Source organism: Pelodiscus sinensis, chromosome 6 (assembly GCF_049634645.1).
Source record: "Pelodiscus sinensis isolate JC-2024 chromosome 6, ASM4963464v1, whole genome shotgun sequence".
Classification (NCBI taxonomy): Eukaryota; Metazoa; Chordata; order Testudines; family Trionychidae; genus Pelodiscus; species Pelodiscus sinensis.
In genome coordinates, this window is record NC_134716.1 from 43,079,529 (window position 1) to 43,099,088 (window position 19,560).

Sequence of the window (19,560 nt, forward strand, 5' to 3'; positions counted from 1 at the left end):
TTTCTGTCTTTCCTAAACAGCACATACCCTTCAATACCTGTACTCCAATCATGCCTAATATTCCACCATGTTTCTGTTATTCCTATAATATCTGGTTTCACTTCCTGGACCAGTAGCTCTAGTTCCTCCATTTTACCACCTAGGTTCCTCGCATTGGTGTACAAACTTCTTAATTTTTGCTGTTTAGTCTCACATTCTTAACCCAATTTGGCATGGACATTGTACCTCCAATATTACCTATTAGACTAGGATCCACTCTACCCTTCCTCCTTATGTCCGTTCTCCTACCCCCAGCCTTTCTTACTTCATTTTCCTCCCCCTCAAGGCTAAGATCTGGCGTAGAGATTACCTGGACATCTCCCAACTGTCTTCCCCAAATTCCTAGTTTAAAGCTCTCAATCAGTTGTGCCAGCCTCCATCCTAGAAGTCTATTTCCCTCCCTACTTAGATGAAGTCCATACCGAGAGAAAAGTCCTCTGTCCGTGAATGCCTCCCACTGGCCATACATCCCAAAGCCCTCCTTACAGCACTTTCCTTTCCCCTCCTCTCCCCTAGACTAGAGTCAGGCACCACCACCCTAACCTAATTCTTGGGTCCCAGAGCCTCCGACTCTGCACTGAGCAGCCAGCATGCTGTGCACACCCCTTCCCCAAACCAATTCCCCTCCCTTACTAATCTTATGCCCAGGTCCCAGAGCCGCCATCGCTGCCTGCGCTCAGCAGCCACCTGCTAGGATGTGCAGGCTAGGACACTGTGTGAGAGACCTGGCCTGCACACGTGGGATATGATGTAGTGCGCTGAGGGCTGTGAGCATGCATGCGGCTCACAGCGGCCCAGCCATGAGAACGACTGACCTGAGCAGTTTCAGGTTCCATCCCAGTTCCATCAGGAGCTGCAATTTTTCTCCTGCAGCTCGTGAGCCGTGGGTTGGTCATCCCTGGATTAAAAGCATATCAACTCTTAATACATTTAAAAAGCAGAGGTGCATCCCTGCTGCCCCCTGCAGATACGATGCTGGGGAGAAAGCCGCTTTTAAGCTAGCTCTCCCCCTTCCCCGCACCAGCTCCTGCTCCCTCTGATAGATAGCTTTTGCATATCAGAGAGTTGACTAATCGCTTACAGCCCTAGTTCTCGATTTAAATTTTTTTCCTGCTTGCTTTTGATATTTGAAATATCAACTTCACTTCTTTTCTTTGGTAGAGGGTCTTACCTTAGCTATGAAGAGGCTCTAATTGTGATAGGATATATGAGCTGCAGCTTTTCTTACTCCCACCATTATTGATGTGAGATACACAGGGCAAGGATCTGTCTAGTGGGAAGCTGACATTCACAACAATGCTAGAGTACGAGACCAAGCTACTGTCAGTGGGGCAGGAGGAAAGAGAGACATACACTATCCTGCAAAAACACTTTCTCCCCCCCTCCTCACTTACCACAGCAACTCAATAGAAATGATTATAGACTAAACCAAATTGCACAACACTATTTACAGTTCAACATGATCACCATGTGATTCATTCTAATCTAGAACAGCAAACAACAAAATGCTCACAAAGCATTCGCACAGGCCCATGGTGTTACAATAGGATGTCCTGACTGCAGTCAACTAGCTTATGCAGACAGGTCTTTGAATTAAAAACCACAGCAAAAGAGTTTTATGGCTCACAGCTCTGCCGCTGTTGCATTGCCTGGCGCAGCCCAGGGTTGCTGCAGCTATTTAAAAGGCTTGCAGGATCCTGCTGCCTCAGCCCGCTGCCTGGAAATTCAGTGGCAAAGGCAGCAGGATATAAACAGAAAATGACCATATGCAGTCTGTGGGCTGGATCCAGCCCCTGGGCCACATCTTGCCCAACGCTGAGTTAAGGCCTAGGAAACTGAGAAGATGAATTAAGTTGACTACAAGCTCTTACTTTCTCCAGTGGAAAATGAGCTGGATTTTCCAGATCAACAATGTAACCGCTGAAGCAAGGAGAACACTCAATTGTGAAATACTTATCAAAAACTCTTCAGAAATTATACATAAGCATTTTCAACTATGAGGTGAAGTTATGCATGCACATGTGTATTAGGTTGTAGCATGACAAGTGGCAATGAAGAGTACTGCATGGAGATACTAAACTCAATGTGAAGCACAGGCAGGCCAGCACCCACCAGGCTCTGGGTATGAAACTCACTGTTGAGTTGCAGAAAAATGACTGATGAGATTTTAGGCACCAAAAATATTACAGAGAATTAATTTGAGAGAGAAATTCTACCTGTGTATGACATCAGGGTGAGACACCTTCTGGAGAACCTCATCCAGTACATCAATCATGCTGTGCAAATCATCAATAGCTGAACTACTACTACTGCTGTACCTAAATACAGGTATGGAGGGTCTTAATTATAATGAAAAGTTAAAGAGTTAGGGGTAGAATCCACAAAGGGATTTAGGTGTTGCAAAACTAAGCATCATGACACCTAACTTTTAGATTCCTAGATAATCATAAGAACACTAGATAATAACAACACCACTGTGATCTACAAAGCCTCGTAGGCACCTAGGCTTCTGTACAATAAATGGGGAGACACAAGTGCTTAATAATGTGCTCCACAAAAGCCAGCATACTAGTCAGTGCCCCACTGATATTAGCAACAGTGTGCTGTGCTCTACCTCTCTGACATGTGCCTAAACCTGGGTTGCAGGAAAAACCACCTCTCTGTTTAAAGATCCAGATCCCAGCTTCATTTTCCAGCTGGTGTCAGACAACTTGGGTGCCTAAGTCACTTCTCAAGGGAACAAGTTAGATGCCTGCCTTACTCCACCCACAATTGCCAGAGAACAGGATGGTGAGGGCCCTCCCCCCCGCCATAATTTTTAGCCTACTGGTTAGAGCACTCTGCATATGAGAGACTCAGGTTCAGTTCCCCACTCTAGCCACAAAGCTATAGTGTAGTCAGACGTGGTGCTCCCTCACTCTCTGCTGAAGCCTGTAGATAAAAAAAAAAAATTGAAAGTGTCATTGGAACGGCGAATGGATTTGGGTCTACCCCTTCCCAGTTCTGTATCTTAACCACCACTCCACAAAATCATTCTCTCTTAAATAGTCATTGGGCTAGAGTAACTGTTTACCCACAGTGAAACAGAAAGAGAATGATGTTACAGAATCATTCCAAGTGGTTAGTCTACTTGAAAATGTAGGTGTTAAGCGTATGCAGGTTCAGTGAGAATTCTTTGGAGCACAATGGAGAGCCAAAACTTGGATTTAAATACAGAAACCCAAGGTGCAGCATTTGTGGATTTGTATCTTTTTTTATAAGTAAGTTACTGCATAAATAAGTACCTAGAAAGGCATAATATAGTACTCTTGAATCCACCAAAGCTTCTAGTGCTAAAATAAAAAGGAAGTTCCATGCTGTCAGTGGGGTTTTTGTATGTTTGGTTTAGAAGACAGGAAAAGATGTGCATGAAATTGATTTACCTGAAATATTGGTAACAAATTTCCATTTCATATTTATATAATCTCATTTCTCCTAGCATCTGTCATAAGACTTCTGGGCTGCTCCTCTTCCAATTCTGCAGCACACAGAGGGGATCCAAAGTTGCAGTGTTGCATTTGCTGGCCACCCCACTCCCCCCAGATGGGTTCCAGATGAGTCATTCCAAAGCTGCATAGAATTCGTAGAAATACATTAATAATTTCAGTGGGAACAAAACTATGCAGAATACATGTGGCCAGCAGCTCCTGATAGTTACCCATTAAGCCAATACAATTCGACCCAGGGAGGAGGAGAAAGGATTAAGAAAAAGCTCTGATCACCACTGCTGAAAACAGGCGAGAAAGACAGTGAGAGGATGAAACAGTGGTTACTAAACCCACCAACTGGCTGCTGCCAAGGAGGCAGAGAATCTGGCAGCAAGCAGGAGCAGAAGTGGTCAGTAGCATGGCAGCTTTGGCTAACCTCTGAAAGCTGCAGCATGGAGAGGAGCAGCTCAAATGTGTCAAAATTGTATGAGAGGCTAGACTATAGAAAATATCTACCAAAGTCTGTATTTAATTTTTTTTAAAATCACCTTCACATGTAAGAGCTTTACATTATCTCGAATGTAATTGTATCCCCTTGAATAAAATACCCTGTTTCAGAGATTTTAAAGGATATAGGATTACTGGAAGGTGGTGCCCCCTGCTCGCTATGCTCACCAATTCCCATCTCCCAGGGTAGGCAGCCCCGGCTCTCCCCCTGGCTACCAGGCAGGAGGAAGGGAAGGGGTTGGGCAGGACCAAGGCTGCATCTGGCCTGACTCTCTCCCTCTGGCTGCAAGGGGGGGGGACCCAGGCCCCTGTTGGTGAGGGCCAAAGCCATGCAGCTCCCATGTGCCCCCCGGACCACCAACAATGCCACACATCCTGCATGCCCCCTTCAAGGCCGCACAGCTCCTATGCTCCCTTCCCCATATCCAACCTGCTGTGCACGCTTCCTCCCCTCCCCCGTCCAAGACAGTGGAGGATTTTAATTTAAATTCTGGCAGCCTCCAGCCCATGTGTAGGAGGGATGATCAGAGGCTGGCTGTGTGTGTGGGGGGGTGAGGGGTTAACCGCTGGCCCATGCAGTGTGGAGCGGATAGGGGACCATTGAGGGGAGGGGACAAAGTAGGGCGGGGGGGGGGGGAGCCTTATGCCCCAGGAGCCACACAGTTCACAGCTCCTGTCACCCCAGACCACAGCAGGGCAGGTTAGAGCATGGAAGGGGAGGCCACATGGCTTGCGGCTACCATGGGGAAAGGGGAGGCCACGCGTCTGAGGACATTGAGAGAGGCTGCAGGACGCAGATTGATGCACAACATTACTCTGTTGTCCCACAGGAAAAATCTTTTAAAAGTACAGTAAGATAAGATTAGTCTACCCCCAAACACCAATTCCCAAGATATGGACACTCATTTTTAGTGTCATATCTTCTATAAATACAGGCCTTGACATTTAAAATAACATTAAATTAATATGATTTTAATTTTAAACATTATTTTAATAAATAATTATCAAATATCAAACACAGTTCTGCAATCTCTAGTATTCATGATGGACATTTGATGAAGTTCCCTACCAGCAGCCAGAATGTTATATACTGACTGAGACTGTTAGTTTCCTGAAATATTTAACTACTGCCCTTACTCACCAGCACCAAGTCTAGTATGAGTAATAAGAATTAGTATTTTAAAGTTGGTGTTAAATATAAAAACAAAAGGCTACCAAAAATAATAATTCAGTCATCAAAATGTTTACATGCTGAAATGTTTACATCAAACTGTTTTTAGTCATCAAAATGTTTACATAGAAATTGGAGAGGGTCCAGAGAAGAGCAACAAGAATGATTAAAGGTGTAGAGAACATGACCTATGAGGGAAGGCTGAAGGAACTGGGTTTGTTTAGTTTAGAAAAGAGAAGATTGAGGGGGGACATGATAGCAGTTTTCAGGTATCTAAAAAGGTGTCATAAGGAGGAGGGAGAAAACTTGTTCATCTTGGCTTCTGAGTATAGAACAAGAAGCAATGGGCTTAAACTGCAGCAAGGGAGGTTTAGGTTGGACATTAGGAAAAAGATCCTAACTGTCAGGGTAGTCAAACACTGGAATAAATAGCCCAGGAAGGTTGTGGAATCTCCATCTGTGGAGATATTTAAGAGTAGGTTAGATAAATGTCTATCAGGGAGGGTCTAGACAGTATTTGGTCCTGCCATGGGGGTAGGGGACTGGACTCAATGACCTCTCGAGGTCCCTTCCAGTCCTAGTATTCTATGATTCTATGCTAAGCTGAGTTTTCCCCCAAGTTTAGGCCCGTACACTGTAAAGATTTAAGCATTTGCATAAATTTACTCATGTGACTAGTCCCTATTGATATCTATGGAATTACTCGAGTTAGTGATCTAATCCACGTGTATAAGGTTTTACAGGACTAAGGCCTTAACTGATAATTTTCTGGATCATGGACCATATTGTTTTATTAAGTCTTGTCTGTATGAAAAGTTGCATAGGTTTAACTAAAGCTATGCTTCTAAATGGATTTATTCAAACTACAAAGGTTTCCATTAGCTTAACTAAGTTTATTTACAGTTAGTAAAACTGGAGCAATTTTTAATACAGATAAGACTTTTGTTTCTGTAAAGCACACAATATAGTGAGAGTATTGTATGTACTGTGTAGTATGCATTTTTTACCAAAGAAAAAGGTTATGATGCTCAAGAAAACCATGTTGCAGCCTTATGAGTCCCCGGATATCAGAGAGAGAAGGTGGGTGAGGTAGGATCTTTTGAACTTTAATTATCTTATGTTTCCTAACAACGTAAGTTGGTCCAGTAAATGATATTACTGCATGCATTTTGTCTCTCTAAAAGAAACAGGACATTTTCATAGCAGTTGGGAGGTTAGCTGTATTTATTAAAATGCCAATAACAAAATTAATGGCCATTATCCCAGCCTGTCATTGGCTGCTAGAAAAGGTGCACCATATTTATTATTATGAGAATATAAACGTTTAAAATTAACTCTTTCTGGTGGTTGCTTATGGCTATAATCTTGGCTACTTTCTTTTCTTAACACTTAACTAATCAGAAAGCAGGATTTTATTTTCACATGCTATTAGGTTTATTTTGGTTGAGATTTCACAATAAAAGTATCTGTCACAACACCACTAAATAGCTAAAGGAATAAACACTGTTCATAATCAGAAATATTGTTACTCACTTCCTTTATTTGGTGACAATGGCTTTTTTTATTTGGTTCCTGGCAGCTGAGGGGGTCTGGGAGGGAAGTCAAAGGGCCCCTGACAGCTGGGGGCGGAGGGGGGCCCTGCTGGCCAGGGGAGGGAAAGCACAGCCAGGTGCGTCTCCCCCACTCCTGAACCCCTTTTCACCCCCAATCCGCACTCTTGCACCCCCCCAACATTCTGCCCTGCACCCCCTCCACATCTCCAAAACCCTGCTCCGACTCCTACACCCACCATACTGCCAGTCCCCCGCCCTGAAAGACCCAGGCAACATCAGGTAAGTCTGCTAGCTGCATCATATTTGAAGGAGAGACCTAATGATCTCTGTGAAGAAAAAGACTCTATTTTTCCCCTTTTTTTGGAAGAGTTGATAATTTTTTGACTAGCTGGAAACTTACAATTAATGCTTGGGGTGTCTGTGTCCAGCAGTAATTTCCATCTTCAGCAATAATACCATAATATGTCCAAATATTCCTTTCAGCTATTTCTCTAATAGAATTTGATGATAGTTTTTCTAGTCTCTATTTGTAGACAACTTATGCTCATATGAAATGGATGTACACTAACAGGATAAAGAATGCACAAAACTGGTAATCTTTTCAATTATTCTCTTTCTCTCGCCCAATCAATTACAAAACAGACAGGAGGTTCAGATCCTTATCTTTAATTTCAAGTAAGATTGGAATGCGAGGTGGAAGTCAGATTTTTGGCAGTTTATAAGAGTAGAGTGTTATGGTCTCATTAGCCACTGCAAAAAAAGAAACCTCCATATATGATTTAAAATACATTTTAAAGAACTTTTTATAGAAACTGCACAGAAGAGTCAAGAGACACCTGAAAACAAACCCGTTTTCTTGGTCTATAGTGAACTTAGAGACTCGGGGGAAAAAGGAAAACAATGCACAGTGAACAAATTTCAAATGTGCACTAGCACAGATGACCTGTTAGGTACAAAAGGACATTTACTTGTTTTGTAATTGGTGTTCTTTGAGATATATTGCTCATGTTTATGTCATTAGGTGTTTGGGCTCATCACATGCACTGGTGCCAGAAGTTTTTCCCTCAGCAGTACCTGTAAGGATGTGGCTCTGGTGGCCTCCATGACATGATATAAATGGCGCTGTACACTCCCGCAACTCTTAATTCATTTTGGCAGAAAGCTGACAGCAGAGAAGGGGGGTAGGTTATGGAATGAAAATGAACCACCCATCTTGATGAACACCAGTTATACAATAGATATCTGTCTTTTCTTCTTCGAGTGATTGCTCGTGTCCATTCCACATTAGGGGACTCCAAGCAGTACCCACAGAAACTCATAGGAATTCATGGCCACGTGGACTAAGAATATAAGAACAGCCATACTGAGTCAGACCAATGTCCATCCAGCCCAGTATCCTGTCTGCTGACAGTGGCCAATACCAGATGCCCCAGAGAGAGGGGGAACACAACAGATAATCCTGACATAATCCCTCCCGTCACCCACCTCCAGAGAAACAGAGGCGAGGGACACCATTCGTACCCATCCTGGCTAATAACTATTGATGAACCTAACCTCCATGAATCTCTCTAGCTTTTTTGAATCCTATTAAAGACCTAGCCTTCACCACTTCCTCTGGCAAGGAGTTCCAGAGGTTGACTGTGCAGAGTGAAGAAAAACTTCTTTTTGTTTGTTTTAAACCTGCTGCCTATTAATTTAAAACAAAAGGAAGTTTTGATTACAGTACAGAGCTGCCGAACCCAGTCTTCTCTGGCCTGTTGAGAGGTGACATAGTGAGATGTAAACATGTGGACCAAGGACCACATCATTCCTCTACAGAGGTCTTAGACTGGCCAGCGAAGATGCCTGAGTTCTGTTTGAATGATCTGTGGCAGAGGGACCTTTGTCCGCTTGTAGCAGGACTTTATGCATGAAGTGATCCAGTTGGAAAGCCATTGCATGGAAACTGGCAGGCCTTTAATTCTATTGGCCATAGTGCTGACCTACGGAAAAACCGAGTACATTGCAGGTAAAAAGCCAAGTACCTCTGGACATCCAGAGCATGTAGATGCTTCTCTTCTGCCACCTCATGGGTCTTGGGACAGGCAGGACTATGTCCTAGTTCGCATAGAAGGGGGACATGACCTTTGGCAGGAAGGCCAGGTGGGACGGCAGCTGGACCTTGTGGATATAAAAGACAGTGTATAGAGCCCTGATCTCCAACACACACCCTACTGATGTCACTGCTCTGAGGAATGCAACTTTCCAGGACAATTGGAAAGGGAGTAGCATCTAAACAGTTTGAAAGGTGGCCTGGTGAAGACCAAGTTGAGGTCTTAATGTGGAACAGGGTTTTGTACTGGCTGGTAGATTTGATCAAGGCCCCACAGAAATCTCACCGTCATGTCAGGGGAAAACACTGTCTGCCCCTTGATTGGATCACAAAAAGAGAAGACAGCTGCAAGAATCTGCCAGACTGTAGCAAATAGTCTAGAATGGATCACACTTTAGCCTAATGGGAGAACTCATCCACTTTGCATCTTATGTCATTGTCATGGATGGCTTTTTGCTTCCCACCAGGACCTACCAGACTTCCTCTGAGCAAGTACGTTCCTCTGTGTTCAACCATGGAGCATCCATGCTGAGAGGTGCAGGGATGTGAAGTTGCTGTGGACCTACAACACAAGTGGAGCACTTTGCACCAAAGTTATGGCACTTGAGGCCAAGTCTTACCTGGTCTCTGGTGACAGGATTGGTGCCCACTCCATTAAACATGCTGAGGCAATCCTTACTTCCTCCTTCCCTTCCATTATTTGCAAATATGACACTTTTTGCTAATGTGCCCTTCGCCTAAACACCTCAGGCAGCTGTTGTGCAGGTCACTAATCTCATAGGACATTTGCACTCTAGACACAGTTTGAAGGTTGGGGAGAAGGGCATGCTTCATCTCTTAGGCTAAGTCCCTCCCAAGATTTAAATAACTAATATCTAAGAAACTACGAAAGAACTACATATGCTAAGTAAAGACAGCTTTGGAGAAAGAACAAAGACCAGTCAAAGCACAACAGCTCCATTGCAGTCTCACTGTCAGCAAGAAAGAATTTAGGATGGGGGAAGCACACAGGGCCCTTTGTATTGAACCATGGAAGCACCACTTCCCTATGTGTACTGCTGAGGGGAAACCTGGCAGCTGTGCATGTGGCAAGTGCACACACCTACTGTAGAATGGACATGAGCAATCCCTTGAAGAAGAACTAGTAGTTCTGTGAAACTGGAAGGCTCCGTCTAGACTGGCATGATTTTGCGCAAAAGCGGCCACTTTTGCGCAAAATCTTGCCGCCTGTCTACACTGGTCGTGAGTATTTGTGCACGAACACTGACTTTGTAATGTACAAAATCAGTGGTTCTTGCGCAAATACTCTGACGCTCCCACTCAGGGATAAGCCTTCTTGCGCAAGAGGACCAGTGTAGACAGCAACGTTAATTTAGTGCGCAAGAAAGCCTGATGGCTTAAATGGCCATCGGAGCTTTCTTGCGCAAGAGAGCGTCTACACTGGCACGGATGCTTTTGCGCAAAAGCAAATCTTTTGCGCAAAGGCACATGCCAGTACTGACGCTCTCTTGCGCAAATACTTTTAACGGAAAAACTTTTCTGTTAAAAGTATTTGTGCAAAATCATGCCAGTCTAGACGCAGCCGAAGCATTGATAAGTAGGAGGACAACTAAGTGGTGGAAGTTGGACTCAAGAGCTCAAGGACAATTCAGTTTAGATGAAGCCGGACATGTGTGCCTGTATAAGCTGCCAAACGTTTTGGTGCATGAACATATTGTACTATCTGACTCTCTATGTGAGTGTTGTGATTGATGGGCATTGAAAGGAAGAGATAGCCAGATAAGTTAGAAATGCACAAGACTATTAGAGGACATAGTATTATAGGATTTTTTCCCACTCCTTGACGCTGCTGCAGTTGTCAGGTATCAGTGCTGTGCTGCCAATATATAGTCAACCAGTCAAATTTCAGGTAATGAGAACCTACCAAGTGTTTGTTTGTTTTTTTGTTTTTTGCGGGGGGGGGGGGTTGGGGTTTTTTCCCCCGTTTTTTTTTCCACTCTTACCCAGTACATACTATTTAAGGCAAAGTCTATGCCTCCTCGTAGGACTAACTTTATTACTGAAACTGCCAGCTGACAATATTACAGTTTTTTGTTTCAGAAATTGAAAACAATCCAGTGCCTATGCCTACTTGGCTCAGGGTCCTTGGCCAGAGACATAATCACAAACCTTTAAAAGGGGTTTGTGAGGTTTATTTCTTTCCTATAGTTAGACAGACGGCTAAAGGAAGATGGCCAATGCAAGCAAGGGAAACTTTTTTGGCATCCGCTGTTGAACAGACCACCCCATAGCAAATTCTCAAAATAAGACACTCCCTACCAAGGCAGTAATTGAAACTGGAATCATGAACTTATCTTCTGAAAGTTCAGACCAGCAGTTAGAGGAAAAATACAGTGTACAAATACAAGCCAGATAGGTAGGCGGACTTAAACAGGCCCACATGTGAATGTTATGAATCATGGGCAAGACGAGGCCTCAGGCACCTGGCAGGGTAGCTGCAATTGCTGATTTCTCTCTCCACCAAGAAAAATATACTGTTTTTGTAACCTAACTAGCAACTACAGACTGCATGGAAAAGGTAAAAATGTACAATATGCTTCTAAATTCAACACGGCTAGTATTAGGTGCTATGGAGTGAGAATACTGTATTTGTACCTAACTTCTAGGGTCACGACAGAGCATGGCAGTACTCACACAGCCTTTTACAAACCAGGGGACTAGAAGAGGACTTAGACAACCAGATTTAGTTAGGGCTTCTCAACAAGCTGCATCTTATTTTAGCCACATGTATCAATAAATGTTGGTTGCTTATGTATCATTATTTAGGGTTCCACATCTACATTTTACATGCTTGGTTGAAAATGTGCTCATAATAATTGGGCTGATTTTCACAACTTTAGTCATAAAGTTGCCTGGTGACTCCTGCTGAGAACTTCATCCTACACTTGTAAAAATCTGCAAAATTCTTTTGCCTTATAGCTAAATAAAACAAAAGTATACAAATCTCAGATTCCTTTCCCATCTGTTCTGATGTAACATCCATTCACTCTTGCTAAGTAGCTTTAAGCTTTAGTGGACTACCATTTACTCCTGTATGGGAGTCTCCCTGTCTAGTCTTGAAAGTAGATGTGTTCTCTGTGTGTTCTAGTAACTGTAATTCAAATGTGCCACAGTATGCCTAGCTAATACAGTCAGAACACCACCTTAGATAAACTATGTACAGAACTAACAGGACACACGTTAACTGGATTAAGAACTAGCTAGATCTCAAAATCAGTGATTAATGGGGGAGACATAAATGAGTGGGGTCATTTCTAATGGAATTGGTTATATTGGTTATTGATCCAAAGCTATTCATTTTTTAAATTAATGATCTAGAGATTATATAAAAATCAGTGTGACCTGAGTTAGCTGGTTAAATGTTCACAACCCAACAAAATGTTTTAATACAGCCAAATACAGGGTAATATATCTGGGAACAAAGAATGCAAACTATATCTACTGGATCAGAAACCATCTTGGAAAGCAATGATTTAGAGGATCCACAACGCAAATTTAGCAGATAGGGTGTATCTCACAGTGCAAAACAAGTGTTGTCAAAATCCCTCAGCTAAGTACACCAGCATGAGATCCACGCACATTTATACATATTGGAGGGTGGGGTTGGGCAACAACACGTGGCAACTTTGCAGTATAACATACCCTGTAATAGCCACATGAGGAATCCTCCACTGTCTGGATCCACTGAGTTGACAGCAGCTTTGTGCTGACAGACCAGAGCAACTTGGCTGCACCATGACCCAAAATCTGGGTTGATACTGAAAATGGATCATAAGCAAACAGTGTAACATGCTGACTAAATCACAAGGAATACAAATGCAGAGGATTCCTTTCAAAATCACAGATGGCTCTCATGGCTTTTTCCCCCTCTCCTAATGTCCAGATCTGTCTGACCCCAATGTGCCAAACTTGTGCTTTAAGTATGCTCAAAGTAGGACAAGGTAAATCTTTCTGCATCGGTTTTATCATTAAACCTGTTGTAGCAAAAAAAAAAAAAAGTCACTAAGAAAGTAAAGGCATCAGTTAATCTATGAGAAAAAATGAAAGTACTAAATTTCCCAGGTCTTTGGGGGGCTCTTGTACTCCAAACATATTCAAAAAGTTAAACAAAGCATAATAGAGAAACCACTTCCTCTTCTTTAAGTATTCTCAAACTATGATGATGATGACAACCTGTTACAACTACTTTTATCTGCTTATCTGTTGTAGGATTATCGAGGGATGAGAAGAACTAGTCGACTATCCAATAAGCAAATGCTTATCAGCCAGTCAACAGGATAGTCGACTAGTTCATAGAATCCTAAGGCTGAAAGAGACCTCAGGAGGTCATCGAGTCCAGCCTCCTGCCCAAAGCAGGACCAACCCTAATTAAATCATCCTAGCCAGGGCTTTGTCATTTTGAAACTTAAAAACCTCTAGAGATGGAGATTCTACCACCTCCCTAGATAACCCATTCCAGTGCTTCGCCACCCTCCTAGTGAAACAGTTTTTCCTAATATCCAACCTAGACCTCCTCCACTGTAATTTGAGACCATTGCTCATTGTTCTGCCATCCGTCACTACTGAGAACAACCCCTCTCCATCATCTTTGGAACCTCCCTTCAGGAAGTTGAAGGCTGCTACCAAATCCTCCCCCCTCCTCCCCACTCTTCTCTTCTGTAGACTAAATAAGCCCAAATCCCTCAGCCTCTCCTTGTAGGTCATGTGCTCCAGCCCCCTAATCATTTTAGTTGCCCTCTGCTGGACCCTCTCCAATGCATCCACATCCTTTCTGCAGTGGGGGGCTCAGAACTGGACGCAGTATTCCAGATGTGGCCTCACCAGTGCAGAATAAAGGGGAATAATTACTTCTCTAGATCTGCTGGCAATGTTCCTTCTAATGCACCCTAATATGCCATTAGTCTTCTTGGCTACAAAGGCACACTGTTGACTCATATCCATCTTCTCATTCACTGTAACCCCCAGGTCCTTTTGTGACAGACTGCTACTTAGCCAGTCCATCCCCAGCCTATAACAACGCTTGGGATTCTTCCGTCCCAAGTGCAGGATTCTGCACTTGTCCTTGTTGAACCTCATCAGATTTCTTTTAGTCTAATCCTCTAATCTGCTTAGGTCACACTGGACCCTATCCCTGCCCTCATACAGAGGCAGTGGGGGCGGGGGCAGGGAAGAGGGGAGTACTTCAAAGCAGCAGCGCTGCCACTTTGAATGCTGCGGGGAGCCCAGCGTCAAGCTCCTCGCTGCATTTCAAAGTGGCAGTGCCACGTGGAACCTTGGATCAGCTGGGGAGTCCCCACATGAACCTGGGCTTCTGCACTTTCGCCTTCAAAAGTGGAAGCCCCCTATTGACTAATCAGTGCAAAAATACATCAACTATTTGATTAGCCAATTACCCAATACTTAACATCCTTAGTATTCGCGTGGCAAAAAAGTCACTCAAAAGGCATTGGGTCCAGTTAGACTCCAAATCTTTTAAGCAGGTATTCCAGCATCAGATTGTTTTTATTCTGAGGAAACAGTTATGATATGACTCTTTCAGCAGTGTTTGAAGCATCATAGTTTGAGGAGTTTTTGCTTTTCAAATAAAGAGCACCATCTGAGTCTTGGAGGGTCTGTTAGACCACCAGACAGCATTAACCTTATGTTTCATAACAATTGCCAGAAAACCAAGTTTCTTTGAAGATAACACTGTCAAACTGATTTTCTGGGAAACTTAACTCTTCTTAGGAAGAGTTTCTGGGGAAGTCACAATTGTCATATACATTTTCTGGCAACCAACACTTGATAGATACTGTAACTGTGGCAAAGACTTGCTGTTACTGGGACCAAAACTGGCTGTTGTAGTGAACATGCACATTGTATGTCTGGATACATATATGTTTAGATTTTGTTGAATCAAAAATGGCATAATGAATCTTTGCATAAGATACAGATGTTTCTCAGAGATGAAGTACAGAAATGATGAAACTACTAGTGCAGGAACAGAATACTGCAGCCTTGTATCAGACTGGTAGGGAAGTATTGTCTACTGCGCTGGGTACTGATCCAGAATCTGAGAATTGGGGAAGATGTTACATCTCTTCCAGAAAAATACATCAAAAACATGCTGTGTAAAGAAGTATGTTCAGAACATGTCACTTACTTGCTGCATTTCAGAGCTGCTCTTGTGCCTTTTAAATTGTTGCTGTGTCTTACTATATTCTAACTATAGTCTAAACTATGTTCATTGTCTACACATGAGGTCTGCTAGACTCATAACACAATTTTGTGCAGTGTACTTCTGAATCTAGAAAAGTTTTAACTTGTTCATTATTTTATAGTTCATTAGGTACAATAAAGTCAGATTTAAATGCATCGTTTTTTGGTTGTTTTTTTTCCAATTTTGATGTGGTGGGAGTCTTTAAAACCCTAATGCAGAAATAGTTGTGGGTTCAGTCCAATACAAAGATTAGAAGCATTTTAAACAGTAAATCTTTAAATCATGTAATCCTTTTTAAGAAGCCAACATATAAAACAATGGGAATATGATTTCTCACTTCTTTGTTTCCTTTCCCTGAGCCATCCTTGCACATTAACTACTTATGTGAGTCAACCTACCACTATTAGACAGGATATTATAGGTTTCTTTTAAAAAGGAGGAATTATTTTAGATTTTGCTTTGCAGTGACTGAACTGTGAAATGTGTTGTTTCACATGACTGCAGTTCACTTCCAGCAACCAAAGAATATAAATGAATACAATATGCTTAGTATGGACCAAATTCTGAATCAAGAGGGTTAAGTAACACACCTCTTTGTAGTTTTGTTTTTAAAGTTTTATATTAAAAGTCTATTGAATGGGAGTAAGTACAATGTAAGAGTTCAGGAAAGCCACAGAAAACAAGATCCAGCAAAAAGAGTAATGAGCAAAGCAAATAACCAACTTTCTTCCTTGAAAGAAATTAATTTTAGATTCTTTGTCATACAAGGAAGAACATTCCACACATGTCTTCCCACTGGACAAATTCCTTAGATATTTTTTTTTTAAGTAAACAGCAACAGCCTCCTTAATTTCAGATCTATTCCATGCCTTTCGGAAGCAACATCTAGGAAGATGAAAACTAGAATGCCTGCTTTACTCATGTGTATACTTTGCAATCAATACATGAAAAGATGCAACAGACAACAGTTCTCAACTGATTTTTCCTTTGCCCAGTGTAGGAATAATTGAAGCCAGTGTAACCATTTTGAAGCACTGTTTCCATAAGAACTTGTTTAGCTTCCAGAGAACTAAAATTGTTCTCCAGCCCCCTGTGCGCTTTTGGGTCAGGAAGTTGAATAAAGCCCTCTTCCTTGGTATGCATCAGATACCCTCGCTATTGCTCCTAGGTGGAGGAGCTGCTCAATTTCTTACTGAGGGATCTCGTGAAAGGGGTCCTTGAAGAGGTGGAAAAAAGGGACATAGCCTGTGGTCTAACAGGTGTTTTTAGCTTATCACTGGGTGGTTGGGAAGGTCGGGCAGATCCTTGACCAAAACTTCAAATTTGCTGTTTGGAGGTCTGGGAACTGTAGGAGCATGACTGAGATGGGTACTTCCTCTGATACTGCTGCTTGGGTTTATTGTAGTCATATGGCTTATGCTGAGGACGGATGTAGTAAGTGCCTTTGTTCCTGTTTTATGGAGTGTATCTCTTTCGCTGGCATGGTGGTGTGTACATGCCAAAGTGTGGAGTGGTGTGAGAAGCTTTACTGCTATGTAGGATGTCATTTGTGGTAGCAGCAAACAACTTTCATTTTGACAAGAGAGAGATCTTCCACCTTCATTTGAAGCTCCCTGGGCACACCTGCTGCATGCAACCAGAAGGTTCTCCTCCTAACCACTGCTGTGGCTGTTGCTCTCGCCTCTGTGTCGGCCACATCTATTGCTGATAATAGTGTCATACAGGTGATGGTGTGTCCATCATGAATGATTGCCCTGAGGGTGGACCTCTTAGAGTCGGGCAGATGCTCCAACAGTTCGGCCAGCTTGGAGTAATTGTCAAAGCAGTGATTAGCTTGCAACACAGAGTAGTTCGCTATTCTGAGCAGCAGGGTGGCCAAGAAACACACACATTTTTTCCAAATGTGTCTAATTTTCTATATTTTGTCATTTGTTGACAACTTGAGTTGCGGAGTTTTCAAGCACTGATTCACTACATCTTCCACCAAAGAGTTTGGCTGGGGTGGGAGAACAGAAAGTCCAAGTCCTTGCAAGAGACAAAATATTTCCTGTCAGCTTTTTTGCAAGTTGGCTGGATGGAGGCAGGTGTCTACCAAATGACGTCCGATATCTCCATTACCTCTTCATCAATTGGTATGCAATCCTTCCCTGAGAGGAGGGACAATGTTCTTTAGGAGACAACGCTGTTTCTCCTTTACCTCCTGAAGCTGAACTGCCTAAGTAGTGGCCGCTCTTTTAGAGTTCCTCAAGTTGTTTCAAGTCATCAATTGAATGGGTATCTTCCAGTATTACGGCTTCATTGGGAGAGGAGGATGAATTGTCACCTGAGGAAAGCTGCAGGGCTTGCGTGTCTATGTGCTCGTCAGGAATTTGACCCTCCTCCTTGTCTTCTGAATCTGCAGTCAGAAGGGCGTGGGATGGGAAGACTGGTGGAAGCCTCTTTAGAGATATAGATGGGGCTCTAGAGCAGCGTCTGGGGGGTCTCCAATAATCCCATGGGGTGGATAATGAAGAGGCGGAAAAGGCCAGTCAGGATATCACTGTGGGTGGTATGGTCTCTCACGGCAATGGTGGTAATGACAAGATGCAATAGGAGAGCAGTGTTTGGGGAGGGGAAAAGAGAAACTAGATGGGCATGAGAAGAAACGTAGCTGCCGCCAGGAGGCAGTCCACCAGAACCAAGGCTGAGGATTTTTTTTTCCCATAGAATAACAAACTAGCACACCATCGACTAAACTATAACATTTAAACACTAACAGAAACGTGTCTGAAGAGAGTAAATGTCTGAGACGAGAGAGGGGCTCCATCCATAACCAAGGGTGGTTAGCAAGGAACTGAAGGGGAGAGGGGCTGGGCTGTGTATACAGGGCAGCAAACAGCCAATAGAGCGAACCGCCTTCAAGCATGCGCAGCCTGTCTGACAACTGCTAAGAAAAGCTCCGAACTGCAGCTCTGGAGCACCCACGAGGACATCACCCAAAGAAAAACCCTGAATTCTCACTGCTGTGGCCCTGACTAAAAGACAAAGACACTGCCCACATTCCCCTCGCACACCAGAGCCTATGGGGGGCCCAGGCTAGTAGGTTTTGTGTGCTTCAGCCTTACGGGGAGGCAGCAAGGGGGCAAGAGTGCCAGTGCGGGCTCCCCAATGCTGTGAGGTGAGGGAAGCTCTGAGCCTCGGGAGCCGGATCCAAGCAAACTACTTTCAAATTCCCAACCAGTTTCTCTCTATTTGTTAAAATCAAATCTAGAGCAGCCTTCCGCAGTAGCTTTTTTTGCCTTCTGAAATAAAAAATTGTCTCCAATACATTTCAAGAATATGTTGGATAATCTGTACCCTGCTGTTTTATTTTCCCAACATTTATCTGGATATTTCAAATCCCCTAACACCACCAAGTCCTGTGCTTTTTGGATGATTTTGTTACTTTAAAAAAAAGCTTCATTCACCTCTTCCTCGGGGCTAGGTGGTCTGTAATAGACTTCTACCATGAAATCACCCTTGTGTTTTACCCCTTTTAACCTCACCCAGAGAGTCTCAACAAGTTTATCTTCTAAATCCATCTCAACTTCAGTCCAAGTTTATTCATTTTTAATATATAAGGCAACACACCTCTTCCCATTTACATCTGCCTATCCTTCCTGGGGAAGAGGTACCATTCTATACCAATATTCCAGTCATGCATATTATTCTAAGTCATTAATTATCACTTGTTTGTGATCAGGCTCAAGTATACCAAAGCAGAATTTCAGGATCAAACTGTTAAATTACTCCCAAACACCTAATAGTAATCCACCAGAAAATAATTTTTCTGAACTTTATCTCTTCCTTGTAACATTCAAACAGTAGGGTTTTTTATTTATAGAAGGAATAGGCCCTTCCTATTATTATAGCTTTTGTTTCCAACTCTAACTTTTGTATTTCATGGACTATGAGAATTTACAGAAATCCACATTACTAGGACATAATGTGGGCAACAAAGAGGCTGTGAATAAATAGCATTTAAATAGCACAGGTCCCTAGAAGAATAAAATATTAGAATATATATCTAAAATGTTTGTAACAGAATAACATTTCCAAACACCTATTTTCATACATAAGGAGAAGGAAATATAAACTGAAAAAACCTGAGTTCCCTCTCACCCTTTACCATAAAAAAGATGTGATCAGCTGGTCTAGTTACTGGGTTGATGTGAACAACAATATAAAACTAATCCATAAATCTTAGCTCTTGAAGAAGTTCATTCACCAGTTTCACAGTCCTTTGATTTTTTAATCCAAGTTGATTAAATCTGTAGGCAGTACGTGTAAGAAGGCCAAAAACTTCACTGGCAGAATTGCTTCCCAGAATCACCTGAAGAAAAAAAAAAGGAGGAAGAAAGAAAATAATCTAATTTAGATATATTACTCCAAGTACAATAATGTCTAGCTGTGCACTACATGTTATATGTTATCTCCACCTTCCTCCCCTCCAA

At 42.7% G+C, this 19,560-nt stretch overlaps 2 protein-coding genes across 16 annotated transcripts in view; one reads left to right on the top strand and one right to left on the bottom strand.

Moving 5' to 3' along the window:
* Positions 1 to 19,560, top strand: part of AOPEP (aminopeptidase O (putative)) — a 408,083-nt gene that overhangs the window by 357,721 nt on the left and 30,802 nt on the right. The window contains exon 18 of one of the 3 annotated variants that reach the window (XM_014579907.3): positions 9,297 to 12,887. The exons of the other annotated variants lie outside the window; for them this stretch is intronic. The gene's annotated coding sequence lies outside the window, so the exon portion shown is untranslated. Of the gene's footprint in view, positions 1 to 9,296; positions 12,888 to 19,560 lie in introns of those variants that run through there. 3 annotated transcript variants of the gene reach the window in all.
* Positions 1 to 19,560, bottom strand: part of FANCC (FA complementation group C) — a 170,917-nt gene that overhangs the window by 28,895 nt on the left and 122,462 nt on the right. For 12 of the 13 annotated variants that reach the window (XM_075931818.1, XM_075931810.1, XM_075931806.1 and 9 more), the window contains one exon: positions 1,371 to 19,439. In XM_075931818.1, the coding sequence (XP_075787933.1) occupies positions 19,296 to 19,439 (144 nt within the window). In that variant the 3' untranslated portion in view covers positions 1,371 to 19,295. Of the gene's footprint in view, positions 1 to 1,370; positions 19,440 to 19,560 lie in introns of those variants that run through there. The other variant, XM_075931816.1, reaches the window with a different exon arrangement.